The 15,508-nt window shown below is 37.7% G+C and overlaps 1 protein-coding gene across 2 annotated transcripts in view; it reads right to left on the bottom strand.

Annotated features, from left to right (window-relative positions):
- The window catches only part of prkcbb (protein kinase C, beta b), a 261,728-nt gene that overhangs the window by 171,003 nt on the left and 75,217 nt on the right, over nt 1–15,508 (bottom strand). For both annotated transcript variants that reach the window (XM_057860710.1, XM_057860709.1), the window contains exon 3: nt 2,977–3,059. In XM_057860710.1, coding sequence (XP_057716693.1) covers nt 2,977–3,059 — 83 coding nt within the window. The remainder of the gene's footprint in view (nt 1–2,976; nt 3,060–15,508) is intronic.

The following is a 15,508-nucleotide window of genomic DNA, read 5'->3' as shown; positions in this document are numbered from 1 at the left end:
GTGGCAATAAGTGGCAAATAAAATGTTACACATTTTACTGAAACATTTATCTAATAGAAATAAAAAATATTGGTATATATTGGCAGATAGGTTTTTGTTCTGCCTTTGGCAATATGTGTTAAAGCAGGGGTCCCCAAACGTTTTCCTGTGAGGGCCACATAACTTTTCCCTTCTCTGATGAGGGGCCGGGGTCAGTTTGTAACAGAAAAAGTGTGACGATTGCAGAAGTGCATAAATGTAAAAAAATATTGTTTTTCAGAAAGCCACAATCAAATAACCCTTTCTGGATTCTTTATAATGATAATAATAATAATAATAATAATGATAATAATAATAATTAATAATAAAAACATTATTAATTAAATAGATAATAACCAAATAACCCTCTCTGAATTCTTCAAGGAAAAAGGCCAGGAAATAAATAACACGATTGAGAAAAAAAAAATTCCAAAATGGCCGGACCAAATGTGGAGGCGGGCCGTATTTGGGCCGCGGGCCGCAGTTTGGGCACCCGAAGAAATGCTGCATCCAAGCGAGTGAACGAGCAAAGTGAGAGAGGGAAACACTTCTATGAGCCTACGTTCTTTGTTAATGTTAATATCTACAGAGGCAACGCCTGTATGTATAATCTTTTGTGTTGTTGTTGTTGTGTTTCCACTCGCGATCGGACACTTAAATCCAGTTGTGTAGTAGTTTGAACGATGTGCTAATGCTAGCGAACGAATGCTAACCATACTGTTATTAGCAGCTAATCATCGCTGATTTACATTGATGCAAACCTGTTTGTTATTGGGGACGAAATTGATTTGTTTCATTTCTATTTTTAGTTTCACTCTTCAAGTGATGGTTGAATAAAGTAAGCACATTTCCCAACGTCTTCTGTATCGTCATTTCGGAGTTTAGCTAGCTGTATCGCTGTCTCGGTGAGGACAGTGCAGTCTATTCCCTCCCGATGCAGTTATCTCCACCTTGCAATGACTGCAAGTCGCTTTGTTGTAATTTTTCCTCGTGAAGTGAAGACACACTTTCGAGCGTTTGAACCTACGTGCTGTCATTGTTATGTTTATGGCTGCAATCCTCGTGCTTACCCGTCGTAACCTTTCATTTTCACACTCTTTCCTGGTGAAGTGTAGTCCAACTTTGGAGCGAGTGGTTCTTGGCGCCATGCTAGTTTGATGCGTCTGGACAACAAGACACGTCACGACGCAATACGCGTCTTTAGGAATCGTTAAAGGGATCGTTAAGGCTTTTTCATTGTGATGTCGAGGCCTCGAAACACTTGGAACCGGTTCCGAATTGGAATCGGATTTCGATTCCCATCCCTACTCTCCTGATTTGTTCGCTATCTGTCGATTTGTGCACCTACACACACATTGAGGGCAGAATAAGTGCCTTATTAGCACTTTGTATTTGATCCCAAAAAATTGATGTTAGCACTAATTTAATTTCAACAACAAATATGGTGGTGCAATAAAGGCACTTTTTCTATTACTTAAAATTGTTATTTTTCACAGAATGTTTATTTGGAAAACCTTGAAGTTGTTACATTTATCATTATTAAAGCATCTGGTGGGACATCACTATTCAGTTACCCATAATTAATCAAGTCTACCACCGCATATTGGATTTTTTCGGGTTGGAAAATATCGAGATATCGTACAACTCTACATAATACTGGAGAGAACCAATTATTGGTGCCGATATTAGGAAATTTGACATATATCAGTATCGGCTTTTTTTTCCTTTTCTTTTCTTTTTTTTTTTTTTTTTTTTTTTTAATCTGGCCGGCTGATATGAAAAAAAAATCTATTTAAAAATGGGTTTTTTTAGTTCAGATGCCTACTGTGTCCTGCACTAGTATTCACCTCGTCCTCTGATTGGTTAAATGGTAATGGTAAATGGAGTTAAACTTGTATTTCGCCTTTGCACCTTTTTAAGGCCTTCAAAGTGCTTCACACTACAGTAATATCCTCATCTACTTCCTGGTGATGCAGCACCAGGAACAACGTGGTGTTTAGTATGTTGCTCAGGGATACTTAGGCAAGGCCATCATTGCTTTCTTTTCTATGGAAAAAAATTCAGAGAGCTAATTATTTAACCTTTAATTGAACTTGATCGGAGATGTTTCTGAGTCTAGGAAATTCAGACACTTCTGGAGCTAATATTTTCTATTTGTGTGATTCAATAAACATGCTTTAATCATTTCAATGAATTTCAGTGTTTCCATTTTCAGATTTTTACACTTTTACTGCAAATGAATAATGGCTCCAAAAATCGGTTATTGGCCCTGCTAACTACAAATAATCGGTATCGGCCCTGAAAAACCCATATCGGTCAATCTCTACTGTACATAATACCATTAATAATAAATTAATATTGATAGGGGAACGAATTATGTTGTCTGTGTTCTGTGTGGACTACATGTGTTATGTATTTTCAATTGTCTTGCAAGCATTACTCACATACGGTTGGCATAATTTTTAAATAGTGCTGTGCCTCTGAAGACTTGGAAACTTAGGACAATGCCCTTCTCAAAGCAAGGAAGTTGAACCCCATCACTGTCACAAGTTGCTCTATTTATTTTAAATTTAAATTTTCTTTAATCTGAATCGTGGTTTGGTATATTCTATGTGTTTACCTCATTGGCTGACATTTAAGGCATTTACGTCCGATCCATTTGAAATAGGAGGGCTGGGAGTGTTCAATCGCTGCTACCTTCCCAGTTCAAACAGATTGGTCTACTAGTGATGGCAATGAAAGAGTTAAGGGGTATGGACCATTATCGGGGCTGCACATCCTCATGTGTTTTTTTTTTATTTTATGTTTTATGAAGGTCAAAATGCATAGAAAAATTGTTTCTCAAGATATCAACAAATGTCCACATTTTTAGCTGAGCACCGAAACAGATGCATTTTATGTTATGTTTGCCCTATGCGTGCAAATTCACACTCACACAAATTTGTGATTCATACTCACATCTGAAGCTGGACCTTTATCAGCTCCTGGGCAGGAGAAAGTGACAAACTCATGGCAACGTTTGTGCACCACAAAACAGCACACTGTGTGGGGGGAAAAAAAACGAGAGCGTTATTTGTATGGCACAGAATAATTGGTAGGGGGAGGGCCTCATCAAATCTGTCATTTTTGTTTAACCCCTATTGATTTAGGCAGCTCATATGAATACATTTCTATCTTAAGAATGTCCACAACTTTTCCTCAAAGGGGCACCTACAGATAAATGAAAGGCTATAAAAGCCACCAAGACATTCTTCAACTTGACTTTCAGGCATGAAAATGGGTCAGGGGTTAAAAAGGTGAGAAAGGTGTGGAGGAAATATGTTCCGGTACACTGTACAACTAGGGCTGTCCCAAACGACTAATTTTCTCCCGGTTAGTCAGCCGATTATTTTTACGATTAGTCGACTAATCTAATATTTTTTTTCCCATTTTTTTTTCTTCACTAATTTAGCAATGAAATTTTTGATGATGCTTATTAATTCATAAAAACATTTTGGAACACTCAAATTCTTATAAAAGTACCAATAAACACGTAAATAACAACAATAAATCTCAAATAAACAATGAGGTCAAATGCTGATAGCATTAACTAGTGCAAAACAATGGAATGTAAACAGATTCAGAACACTGACTTCGCCTTTCCAACATGATTCAAAACGATTTTTTAAAAAAATATCTAGCATTAATATTATAGTATACCACAATATATAATAGTATTATAATCATTGTCAATCAGATTTTTCATAAAGGGTGTCATTTTAAAACTATTCTTAGTGTAGCATCTGAATCTGAATTCTGAAGCACTGTATGTAGGATTAACTCCAGAAATCGTTATTTATATTACGAACATGACGTGCTTTTATTTTGAAATGTTTACCGGAAGTACGTTCGCTAAACTGCTCAGTTAGCTTTACGCAAAAAAACTCTTTTTGTCATTGCATGTGGTGTCTGTAATCTTTTTTTCGTTTGCAAATCCTGTTAACCAGCGATTTTTTTGTGTTTGAAGTGTCACCTTTTAACCGCAGGTTTGTGTTTTGGAGAAGACTGCCAATGTTTTATAGCAGGCTAGAGTAAGTTGTCTTTTTTCCCCATTAGCCTCAACGTTTACAGTGTTTTAATATACGTACATATTACCTTATTTTGTATGTTTGAACTTTAATTCTACGGTGTGCTGATAACCAATAAACTTTTGTGAAAGGAACTTGAGTCTCATATGCCATCGAAACGCACGTGTACACGCACGCACAAATGTATGCACGTGACGATAGAACGCAGCTGTGAAAATTACCGCCTTCATTTTTATTTACCGTGCGATAAATGGACTCATTGCATATCGCGACAGGCTTAGCAACGTCAATAAAACATGTCGTTAGTTAGTTAGATGGACTTACAAACTGGGTGACGGTGCTTTAGGTGTTCGTTCACGGCCGACGTGCAGCAAAGTTTGGCATTGAAGAGACAGGACAACAGTGAACCGACTTTTGTTTCGTTGAAATAGGTCAATGTTTTAGCCACTCTGGTGCGCTTTTTTGGCTTTGTGCCACTTTCCCCACTTGCATACCAAGCGTTCAACATTTTAAAAAATCTCCCCACTCCCCCCCTTAAAATATTTCTCCTCGGATCTACACAATTCACGTATGTCACCCTTTTTGACTTCAAAACGGCGAATTTTGCCGAAAGGTGAGAGATTTTCATGCCTGTAATTTACAGAGCCAGCAGTTTGTTTTGTATTATGTACATAGCGCGTACAACATGATGATGTACATCACTAAAACGACATAAAACTTTCTAGTGACATTTTACTTGTCTATGGTCATTATCACCTTAAAAAGACCTGTTCCCACTATGCACATTTTGGGCAGCAGATGGCACCCAAATTGCACCGACTTTCTACATTGATGTATTTCCATATGCCATAGTAGTACCACCAATTCACCTCAAGATGGACCCAATGCCACTCAATATTGGCTCCACATACCAACCGTAGTGAGTAATACATGCAAGACAATTCGAAATAGAAATCACAAATTGTTCCAATATCAATATTAATTGATTATTAATATACATCACTCTTAAATATAAAATTCAAATATTAGTAAAAAAGTGGATATATTTGCATTTGAGCCAAAATATGTATACTACTGTGCTGCTTCTGTTTACACTGGATAGTTTGAGGTTGCAGCACTAAAGATATTGGAATTCTTGTAGTCCCAAAAAAAAAAAAAAAAAAAATTGAAGAAAGCATACAGCAACCACATTTGCCACGGTACTGGGATACTGTCAGTTTTTATGACTTAAGGGATAAAAATAAAATTAAAATAATTTTTTTTTCAAAGAATCCAGGATAAAATAGGGCTGCCACACCAATGGGTCATAGGTGTTGTGACCCCTTCATTTTTTCCCAACGCATTATTTTCACACTGACACCCCCCTCACAGAAACACTTATTTAAAAAATTGTTCATATGTTCTGACAAATTCTATAATTAGTAATGCTGGAGGCTACATACAAATCGGTGGCAGGTCGCAAAATAGCCAATGGGCAATTCTTTGGATATTCCTGGTTATAAAATGCTTAAGCAGGAGACCTGACAAGTGCAGCAATGGTATTCACGTGTCCCAAAGCTGATAAATCTGCTATGTATTTCATTTATTAAATGGCTTACACTGTGCAGAGAGTTCTGTCTTATTACCACCCACACTCTCTTATTGTCAATCCAGCACCATTGAGCCATTGTGAGCCACTCTGCAGAAGTGCTTCTTACACATGGCTTCAATGTAATAAAGCATGTACATCAACTCCACCTCAGCTGCAGTATGCGACAAAATGACTTTACCTGATGTCTGCTATCAGAGGCATGCAGTACATTATCAGTGATCATTTTTTGTTTCGTTTTCTATTGATAACAAATAACTCTTTTTAAGTTACAAAAAAAAAAAAAAGATTTTTTTTTAACAAACATGTGGAGGGGTTGACAACACTCACCAGTGCAGAAACAAATGAAAGCCTCGATGCACAGCACTTGCTTGCCATCACCATCAAACTGATCAATGTCAGATCTACTGGCATGCTTGACGAGGCAAGTTGGCTAAAAATAAATTCATACTCAGAGGTTGGCAGTAGTTTGACATTTGCTTTTTGGGGAAATTGTACTTGTCAGACTAGTTATAATGAACACATATTTGTCCCGAAGAATCCTTTTGTCTTATGTTAAAGAACACTCGGATTGCTATTTTATTGTTGAATAAATCTATGATTGCTTGTGCATCTATTTGTTTTGTACAGAGTGGTTTGTGCGTCAAGCTCTGTCACATTACTGTTTCACCAATCCAATAAGACCAGAGACATTTAACTACATTTCTTTGATCAAACAGAGCCAGGCAGTCACATGATTTCACAAAAAAATCCCTCAAGCCCGCCCAAATCGGATCTAAGTTTTTAAAGTGACTTCTTCATGTGAAGCACGGCAAAAAAAAAAAAAAAACTGAAGAAACACCATTGTTTTTAATGTTCAGATGTGGGTAGTAACGGTTCACTTTTACTCCGTGACATTTACATGAGTAACATTTTGAGAAAAAACTTAGAGTAGTTTTACCACACAATACTTTTTACTTTTACTTGAGTAGATTTGTGAAGAAGAAACACTACTCTTACGCCGATACTTTTGGGCTACACAAGGTACATTTTTTCTTCTTTATTCTACGTGTTGACTTTATTTTCGCGAGGGGTTAGTGGTACGTCCCCTCTTCCCATCCCTGAGGGCCTGTTGATGGGAGCGTGGGTGGCCCGTTGGACCGCTCTGGATCCCGGGGGTTGACGATGGCTCCTTTGCTGGCCCCCTCCCCAGACTGGCTGAGTGGGGGCCGTGGCCCTGGGTTGGCGCCTGTGCGATGTCTCCGCTCGTCTGCGTGGCTGTCGCGTGTTTGGTGGGGCTCACGTGCGGCTGGATGTGATTGGGTGCGCTCGGGTGGGGGGTCCCAGTGCCGGGACTGGCGCTGGCGCGGCGTAGCGTCGGTTGCGATATTTGATCAAATCAAATCAGAATGAACATAAAAGTACATTCATATCGATTTATTCTTGAAACCTCATCCAGCACTCAAGTAAACATGTTTTTGTTTTATGTTGAAACAACAACTGGCTTTCATTATAACATTTTCTTATTTTAGTGCAAACCTGCTAGTCCAAACTTACTTAAATACCTTTGGTATTTGAGCAGGATTTCTTTTGCAATGCACAGCTTGCATATTGGTGTGGCCCTTGTAACACTCAATGCCACCGTTTTTGCAGTAAAAGTCAGAATGAGGCCAATTTTCAAACTTCTAAGGGTGCATCACATATCTCTATCTTAGACATATTGAAACTTTCGCTCCGCGGTACCAAATCCCGTGAGACTATAGTGTAAAGATGCCACCCGGGATAACTCTCGCGAGATATTTTTGTTACTTCAGCTGAAGACAAGACAATGCAGCTGGGTGCTGCCAACTAGTGGACGGGAGAAGAAGTGCAGCCACTGTATTGTTTATTTCCACCAGAAACACACGTGTGACGATCGAGACGGACTGATTTTGAATCGATACAAGAATTGCGTGATGTAATATCGCGATATATCTCAGAATCTATATTTTTTAACACCCTTAACCACCATATCGACTTAATGTCACACCCCTATTCCAACCCAACAGTGATTCGAGAATATCGTTAAAACAAATCATTTTCTTGATCTCGCTTCATCACACACATGCATACACAGTCATGTGCACCTCAATGGTACTTGACTCCCACACAATATCCTACTCTTTGGTCACACCACCCCCTTACTGATATGATACAACACACGTATCAAAACGCCCACTCATCCCAGTCCTATCGCAGATTGGAATACACAAAGCGAATGTTGCGGGAGGCATGGAGGTAAGGAGGGAAATGAAGAGCTGTGTGCACATACTGCTTCAAGGCAATTGCTCTTTTGGAGTACCACTTCTGCCAAATCCTTTACCAAAACACACACAGTATTGCAAAAATAGATCTGCACACCATGCGATGAAATGACCCTTGGGCAAAACAAACAAAATCTCTTTATATAAATATGCCATAACAGATATGAAGAGCGCACACATTTCTGCTTTTTCAGCAACAACAAACAACAAAAAAGAAAGTACTGTACTGCTTCAAATGGCAACTACAGTATGTGCATGAAACGGAATTTATAACATACAAGCACGTGTTGATTGGGAAGATAGAATCCAGTATGTTCTTGAATAATGTGACTGATGGTACACCGGCTGGCGTGCCCTCCACCTCTGATCTCAGTCCTACTCTGGGCACCTTGCCAGCCACCGAGCCTTTGTTATTCCTAATTTACATAAAACATTCATGTGAAACTCAGATACATTTTCAGAACAGACTTGCATTCTTTTGATTGTTTTGCAAAACTTTGACCAATTGATGCCAGAAATACAAATTATTTGTGACTAAGCATGTGTCGGTATGATATTCTGACAGTATAACCTTAAACCAAAGTATCATGGTTTTACGGTATCACGGTATTGCAGCTCTATTTTATTATTAATTACTGCTCTAAAATGTTTTACTTTGGGATATCTATTCATTTAACATGATTTTTATTTTTCAAAACATATTATTAATTGGAACATAAGTATAATGTCAAGTTAAAATTAATTTTATAAAATATTCTAAATAAAATTAAAATAAATGCGGTCCTTTAGGTGAGCCTAAACCAGCAGCAGCAGCTAAACATGATGACCATCAGAACAAAAATAATTGAATTATTTTCCATAAAAAGCATGTGTGTATTACTCGTATCATGTTTACATTATACCCACACTCTCTTTCTCAACACAGACAGTTGCCAGAGAGAAAACACCTAATTTTACCACCGCTAGACACACTAACTACGCTGGAGTTAACTCTCGTAGCTGGTGGGAAACGTTCATAACAGGGTTTACTAACCTTTAATTTTGTGTAAATGCGAAATCATATTGGTGGTATTGCCTCCTCGGCAGCCACCCTCCGCCAACATGTTTTACATGTCGCTTGGCTCTCCTCCACTAAGCCGCGGCCGTCTAACTTTTCTGTAGCTGAAGTATTCAAACACCAGCGATTTCGTTTTCTTCAATGGGGGAAATAGTTCAGGAGTTTCACCTCCTCAAGCCATAGTGTATGCAAAGTATGGCAACAACCGGTGGTGGAGGGCTGAGCCTTACAGAGGCAAGCGAGGGATTTCTCCATGCATTTTTGGGACATAAAAAACAGCTAATACCTTAGAGGCGGTATGACGGAAAATTTTTGCGGTTTTGAAACCTTGACGATTTCATATCACGGTATACCTTGAAACCGGTAATCGGCACATGTCTATTTGTGATATAAGCCACTTGAAGGAGGTGACTTTCACTTAGAGTTCACCACAGTTGCTAGGAGTGTGACAATAAATCAATATATGTATAATTATACATACAGTGGTATGAAAAAGTATCTGAATCTTTTGGAATTTCTCCCATTTCTGCATATAATCACCATCAAATGTGATCTGATCTTTGTCAAAATCACATAGATGAAAAAACGGTGTCTGCTTTAACTAAAACCACCCAAACATGTATAGGTTTTCATATATTAACTCATTTGCTCCCGGAACCGTATAAATACGTTCTATTTCCAAATGCTTCAGTGTCCCGATTACGTATTTATACATCTTTTGCGTTTTTTTGTACAAGAAGCATCTAGAGCTTTCGATCTATCGCCAAAACAAAAAACAAGCCTCAAAACCCATTTTAAAGCAATAAAACTGGCCACTGGAGGGCAGTAGCGCATTTGTTAAGAGCCCACAACTCAATTCAAACAGTACAACTTTATTAGGGAAGCTAGCAGAGCCCCTCTGCAGCTTGCTGCTCACGTCCACCGCACGCTCGAGGGTCCTGCACGGAAACGCGCACGGCCAAACCAGTTCCCCCCCAGGAACATAAGTTCCCCTGGTGAACGACACAGTGGTCACCACAAAAAAAGACTTAAAAAAAAATCCATCTTTACGAGACAGTCGGCAATGAGGGAAAAGTTTAACCGCTTTCGCAGCCACCAAACGTCATCTCTCAGTTAGGTAAGTGTGAATAAATTGTTACTTTGCTATGAAAAGCTCTATTTGGCTGGTTGTTCATGTTATTTTGTAAAAGGAAAACATTATTCAGATGTTTGGGATGTTACTGAAGCAAAAAATAGCCGTGTTAAAGTCAAAATTATGTTTGAAATTTTTGCGTTTACAAAAAGCTAATTTTCTCCGTTTTTTCATCAGAAATTGGAAAAATGCTCAAACTAAGCTATTTTCTAATGCTGATTTCTAAAGAATGAAATAACGTATGAACTTAGTTTTTTTTCTGCTGAAAGAAGAGAGTCTAATCTTTCTTTTGGTGGGTTCCATGTTTATATAGCAATAGAACAGAATTTTTTGTGGGCCGTGCAAAATCAGTCAAAATCCAGTAAAATGGCCGGGAGCGAAGGGCCTTGCTCCGGTGAAAATGGCTGGGAGTGAATGAGTTAATGAGAATAGTATGCAAACAATGACAGAACAGTTCATATTTTGTGCCCTTCCTCCGCCTTTTCAGTTATAATTTCAACCAGACGCTTCCTGTAGCTGCAGATCGGCACATCGATCAGGACTAATCTTGGCCCATTCTTCTCTGCAAAACTGCTGTAGTTCAGTCAGACTCCTGGGATGTCTGACATGAATCGATGTCTTGAGGTAATGCCACATCATCTCAATGGGGTTCAAGTCTGGACTTTGACTTGGCCACTCCAGAACGTGTATATTGTCCTTCTAAAACCATTCTGAAGTTGATTTACTTCTGTGTTTTAGATCATTGTCTTGTTGCAGCATCCATCCTCTTTTTAGCTTCAAGTGTCTGACAGAAGGCCTCAGTTTTTCCTGCAAAACATCCTGATGAACTTTTGAATTCATTCTTCCATTATTTAATTGTAAGTTGTCCCGAGGCAGCAAAACAGCCCCAAATAATGATGCTCCCTCAGCCATTCTTCATGATGAGGACGAGGTGTTGATGTTGGCGAGTTGTTACATTTTTCCTCCACACATGACGTTGTGTCTTACTCCCAAATAATTCAACTTTGGTTTCATCAGTCCACATATTTTGCCAAATCTTCTGTGGAGTGCCCAAGTGCCTTTTTGCAAACGTTAAACAAGCAATAATATTTTTTTTTTAGACAGCAGTGGCTTCCTTCGTGGAGTCCTTCCATGAGCACCATTCTTAGACATAGTTTTACATATAGTTGATGTGTGCACGGAGATATCGGACTGTGCCAGTGATTCTGTAAGTCTTTAGCAGACCCTCTAGGGATCTTTTTTACCTCTCTGAGTATTCTGCGCTGAACGCTTGGCGTCATCTTTGGTTGACGGCCACTCCTTGGGAGAGAAGCAACAGTGCCAAACTCTCTCCATTTGTAGACAACTTCTCTGACTGTCCTTTCATGAACATCCAGACTTTTAGAGATGGTTTTGTATTGTTTCAAGCTTTATACAAAATCAACAATCCATGATCGCAGGTCTTCAGACAGCTCTTTTGACCGAGCCATGATGCACATCAGACAATGCTTTTCATCAAGACAATTCTTACCAGGTGTGTGTTTTATAGTGGGCAGGGCAGCGTTAAACAATTCATCAGTGATTAGGCACACACCTGACTTGCATTGTTTGGTAAATATTGGTTTCGACTGCTCTTTAAGTCTCCTTAGGCGGATGGTTCACTTATTTTTCCCCCTTCTGTCATTGTTTGCATGCTATCCTCATTAAAATATGAAAACCTATAAATGTTTGAGTGGTTTTAGTTAAAGCAGACACTGTTTTTACATCCATGTGATTTGACAAAGATCGCATTTGATGGCAATTTTATGCAAAAATGTGAGAAATTCCATAAGGTTCAGATACTTTTTCATACCACTGAATTCATTCATTGCTTTTCTTTTACAGTCTTCTGTTCTGTTACAAGCTTGTATGCAAAGTGCCAGTTCTCCTTTTTGAAAATATTTGAACGATCCGCCTCAAAGATATTATTGCTGAAACATAGGAATTAATTGTTTACACTATATATTTCTCCAACGTGCATGATTTCATGATTCAGCCCCAGAGACTAGGATAAACATGCTCATTTGCATAGGAATAATATAAACTAAACCCTTCTGTCGTTCAAAGCAGGAGCCTTTTTCTGTTATTCCATCATCAATGATTGATTGATTTTTTTTTTTTTTCATTGACCAACGGACTTTCTAACAGCATTTTTTTTCTGTTCTTAAATATTACTGCTTTATTTTTGCTCCTTGCTCCTGAATTGAGTGTCATCGTCTTGCGTTCATTTAATGGAATTAGAAAAACCTGCAAAAAGAGAAAGTCAACTATCTTTGGCTCGACTTTTTTCTCTTCAATCTTAATGCTTTGTATCTCAATGGGTTATCGATAAACTCACGCCAGGCATCGATATATCGTTTTAAAAAGCTGTATCTCTTTAATAAAGGAACCATCAGGTTTTTGCCAAAATTTTCAGAAGACCAAAATTTTCCACTAGAATAGTAGTACAGTGATCCCTCGCGGTATCGCGCTTTAGACTTCGCGGTCTAAGTCCATCACGGATTTTTTTGTCCATTCAAAAAAAAAAAAAAAAAAGATATATGCATGTATATAGTTAGTAGGACTGTCATAATTATCGCGTTAACGGGTGATAACTATTTTTTTAAATTAATCACGTTAAAATATTTGACGCATTTAACGCACACGCCCCGTTCAAACAGATTAAAATGACAGCACAGTGTCATGTCCACTTGTTACTTGTGTTTTTTGGTGTTTAGTCGCCTTCTGCTGGCACTTGGGTGCGACTGATTTTATGGGTTTCAGCACCATGAACACTGTGTAATTATTGACATCAACAATGGCGAGCTACTAATTTATTTTTTGAATGAAAATTTTACAAATTTTATTAAAACGAAAACATTAAGAGGGGTTTTAATATAAAATTTCTATAACTTGTACTAACATTTATCTTTTAAGAACTACAAGTCTTTCTATCCATGGATCGCTTTAAAAGAATGTTAATAATGTTAATGCCATCTTGTTGATTTATTGTTATAATAAACAAATACAGTACTTAAGTACCGTATGTGGAATGTATAGATCTGTTTTGTGTATTATCTTTCCATTCCAACAATAATTTACAGAAAAATATGGCATATTTTATCGATGGTTTGAATTGCGATTAATTTATTTTTAAGCTGTAATTAACTCGATTGAAAATTTTCATTGTTTTAATGTATAATTTATCAATTTATTTAATTTGTAACACTTAGAAATCATTTTATATTATGTATTTTATATACTGTATCTCATTTATGTCATAATTATTAGATTTTTAGTGCCTAAAAACCATTTATTAAAATATACGGGTTTTTTTTTTTTTTTTTGAAGTTATACTTTGGAGAAAAAAAGGGGGAAAAACATGTCTTATATGTATCTCTTTACAATGGTGTTAAATGCGAATAAATACATTGAACACACTCGAAAATGTAAATAAGCTCCGCCTATACTTTGCAGATTTTACGAGGGGCGGGTCCCATTCACCGCGAAAATGAGGGATCACTGTATATATGTTAAATCATTGGTTGCCATTGACAGCGCTAGAAGTCCAATTCAATTTAAACTGAATCAATTTTCTATTAAAAATTGTTTAGTACAGTAATATGCTGTCTCTGTTCACATTGTGTAATGCTCTCACAATAATAAATTTAAACTCCAACATCCAGTAATGGGGAAAGATCAGTGTGCCGACCTGATGATCCAATCTGATTTAACCAGGTCACTGGAGAATAAAGCAGCTGCGTGATGTACCTGTAGCAGTCTAGTACTCCAACCGCATTACTTTGCTGACTGCAGCTGGCATTCGGAATTGTTTCTCAACCAAAAAAGCACTTGGTGTTTCCCTGACAGCTTCCAATAAGCAGGATAAATTAAGCTTTTCACAATCAGGCAGCAAAATATTGATCGCACTCCTTTACTGGAAGGTCAAAGCGCTTTTCGGTCTTTCATTTCTATCGTTGCTCACATTTGTACTTGCCTCAATAAAGGGCATTCCAGGGGAGGGAAGAAAACATTTTCAGGATAAACTTTTAAAGTCACTTGCCATACATTTGGGGGGGAAAAAAAATCAAATGTTTTTTTTTTTTTTACTCTACTTTTTACTTTTTACTCTTTAGCCGTCATGATTATTCACTTAGAATATTACATAATGCCTGGCTTGTCAATCAATATTCAAGTCATGTTGTGCTTAGAAAAGAGAGACAAAGAGTAACCCTCCCCCACCCTGGCCAAAAACTGTTAGAAATTAGAGAAATTTTAATCTCATTGTAAGGATAACATATAAAATTAACCAATTCATACTGTTCCAACTTGGACACATTCCAAAAATTCATACGACTCTAGCGATCTTTCGATTTCACCCCTAATATTCACGGTTGTGCCCAAAAATCCCCTTTAATTTCACAGGCAAAACATTTTAAATTTTCAAAATTTTACTCGTCTTTCAGCAGTGTTGTTACTTAGTAATGCGTTACTGTAATCTGATTACTTTCTTTCAGTAACGAGCAATCTAACGCGTTAATTTTTCCAAACCAGTAATCTGAAGTATATGGGATTAACTCCAGTTAAAAGTTAGTTAAATTAAAGTTAGTTTCCTTAGTGTCTGTGTGTTACTATTTTGTGATTGCCTCATAATGTATGTAGAATGAAGAATACTATAGAAGACCATTTTGAATAGAAAATGTTACTTTCGAGTTTGGGAGTACGTTTTCCCATCGGAGACAAAAATAAACAGGTCACGTGTATTACCATGCCGTGAGTGCTAAAAGTCTCCGGCCATAACGACTTAGCCTAGGCCCCTCATCAGAACAAGAACAGTCAAAGAAAGAGGCATGTGAGATACCACAAAAGGCTGCATTAGCTCACTGGAAATACAGCCATTATTTCACATTTTGGTGCAGTAAAGATGACAAAAATATCTCGGTGCATTGCAATCTTTGCGCTGGCTCAAAAACACTGTGGACCGCTAAAAACTCCACAATTAATTCAAGGAACCACTTGGAATTACAGCACAGCGCTATTCAACTCGAAGCAAAGCCTACAGGTAACGAGAGCACTTCTACAGTTTGTAACCATTTTTTTGTACATTTTATAGTTACAGTTTGTCACCATAGGCGGAGTTTGACATTTGTGGGGGGGCAACACATGTTGATGGACACACCTCATCATTTGTGCGTTTTCTATATTTTCATGACCATTTACATTGTAAATTCTCACTGAATATATCAAAACTATGAATGAACATGTGGGATTATGTACTTCGCAAAAACAGTGAAATAACTGAAAACAGGTTTTATATTTTACTTTTTTCAAAGTATCCACCCTTTGCTCTTGTTACTTTTTTGTACA

Source organism: Corythoichthys intestinalis, chromosome 16 (assembly GCF_030265065.1).
Source record: "Corythoichthys intestinalis isolate RoL2023-P3 chromosome 16, ASM3026506v1, whole genome shotgun sequence".
Classification (NCBI taxonomy): domain Eukaryota; kingdom Metazoa; phylum Chordata; class Actinopteri; order Syngnathiformes; family Syngnathidae; genus Corythoichthys; species Corythoichthys intestinalis.
Note: the sequence above shows the minus strand (reverse complement) of the source record. Positions and strands in the feature narration are given on the sequence as shown.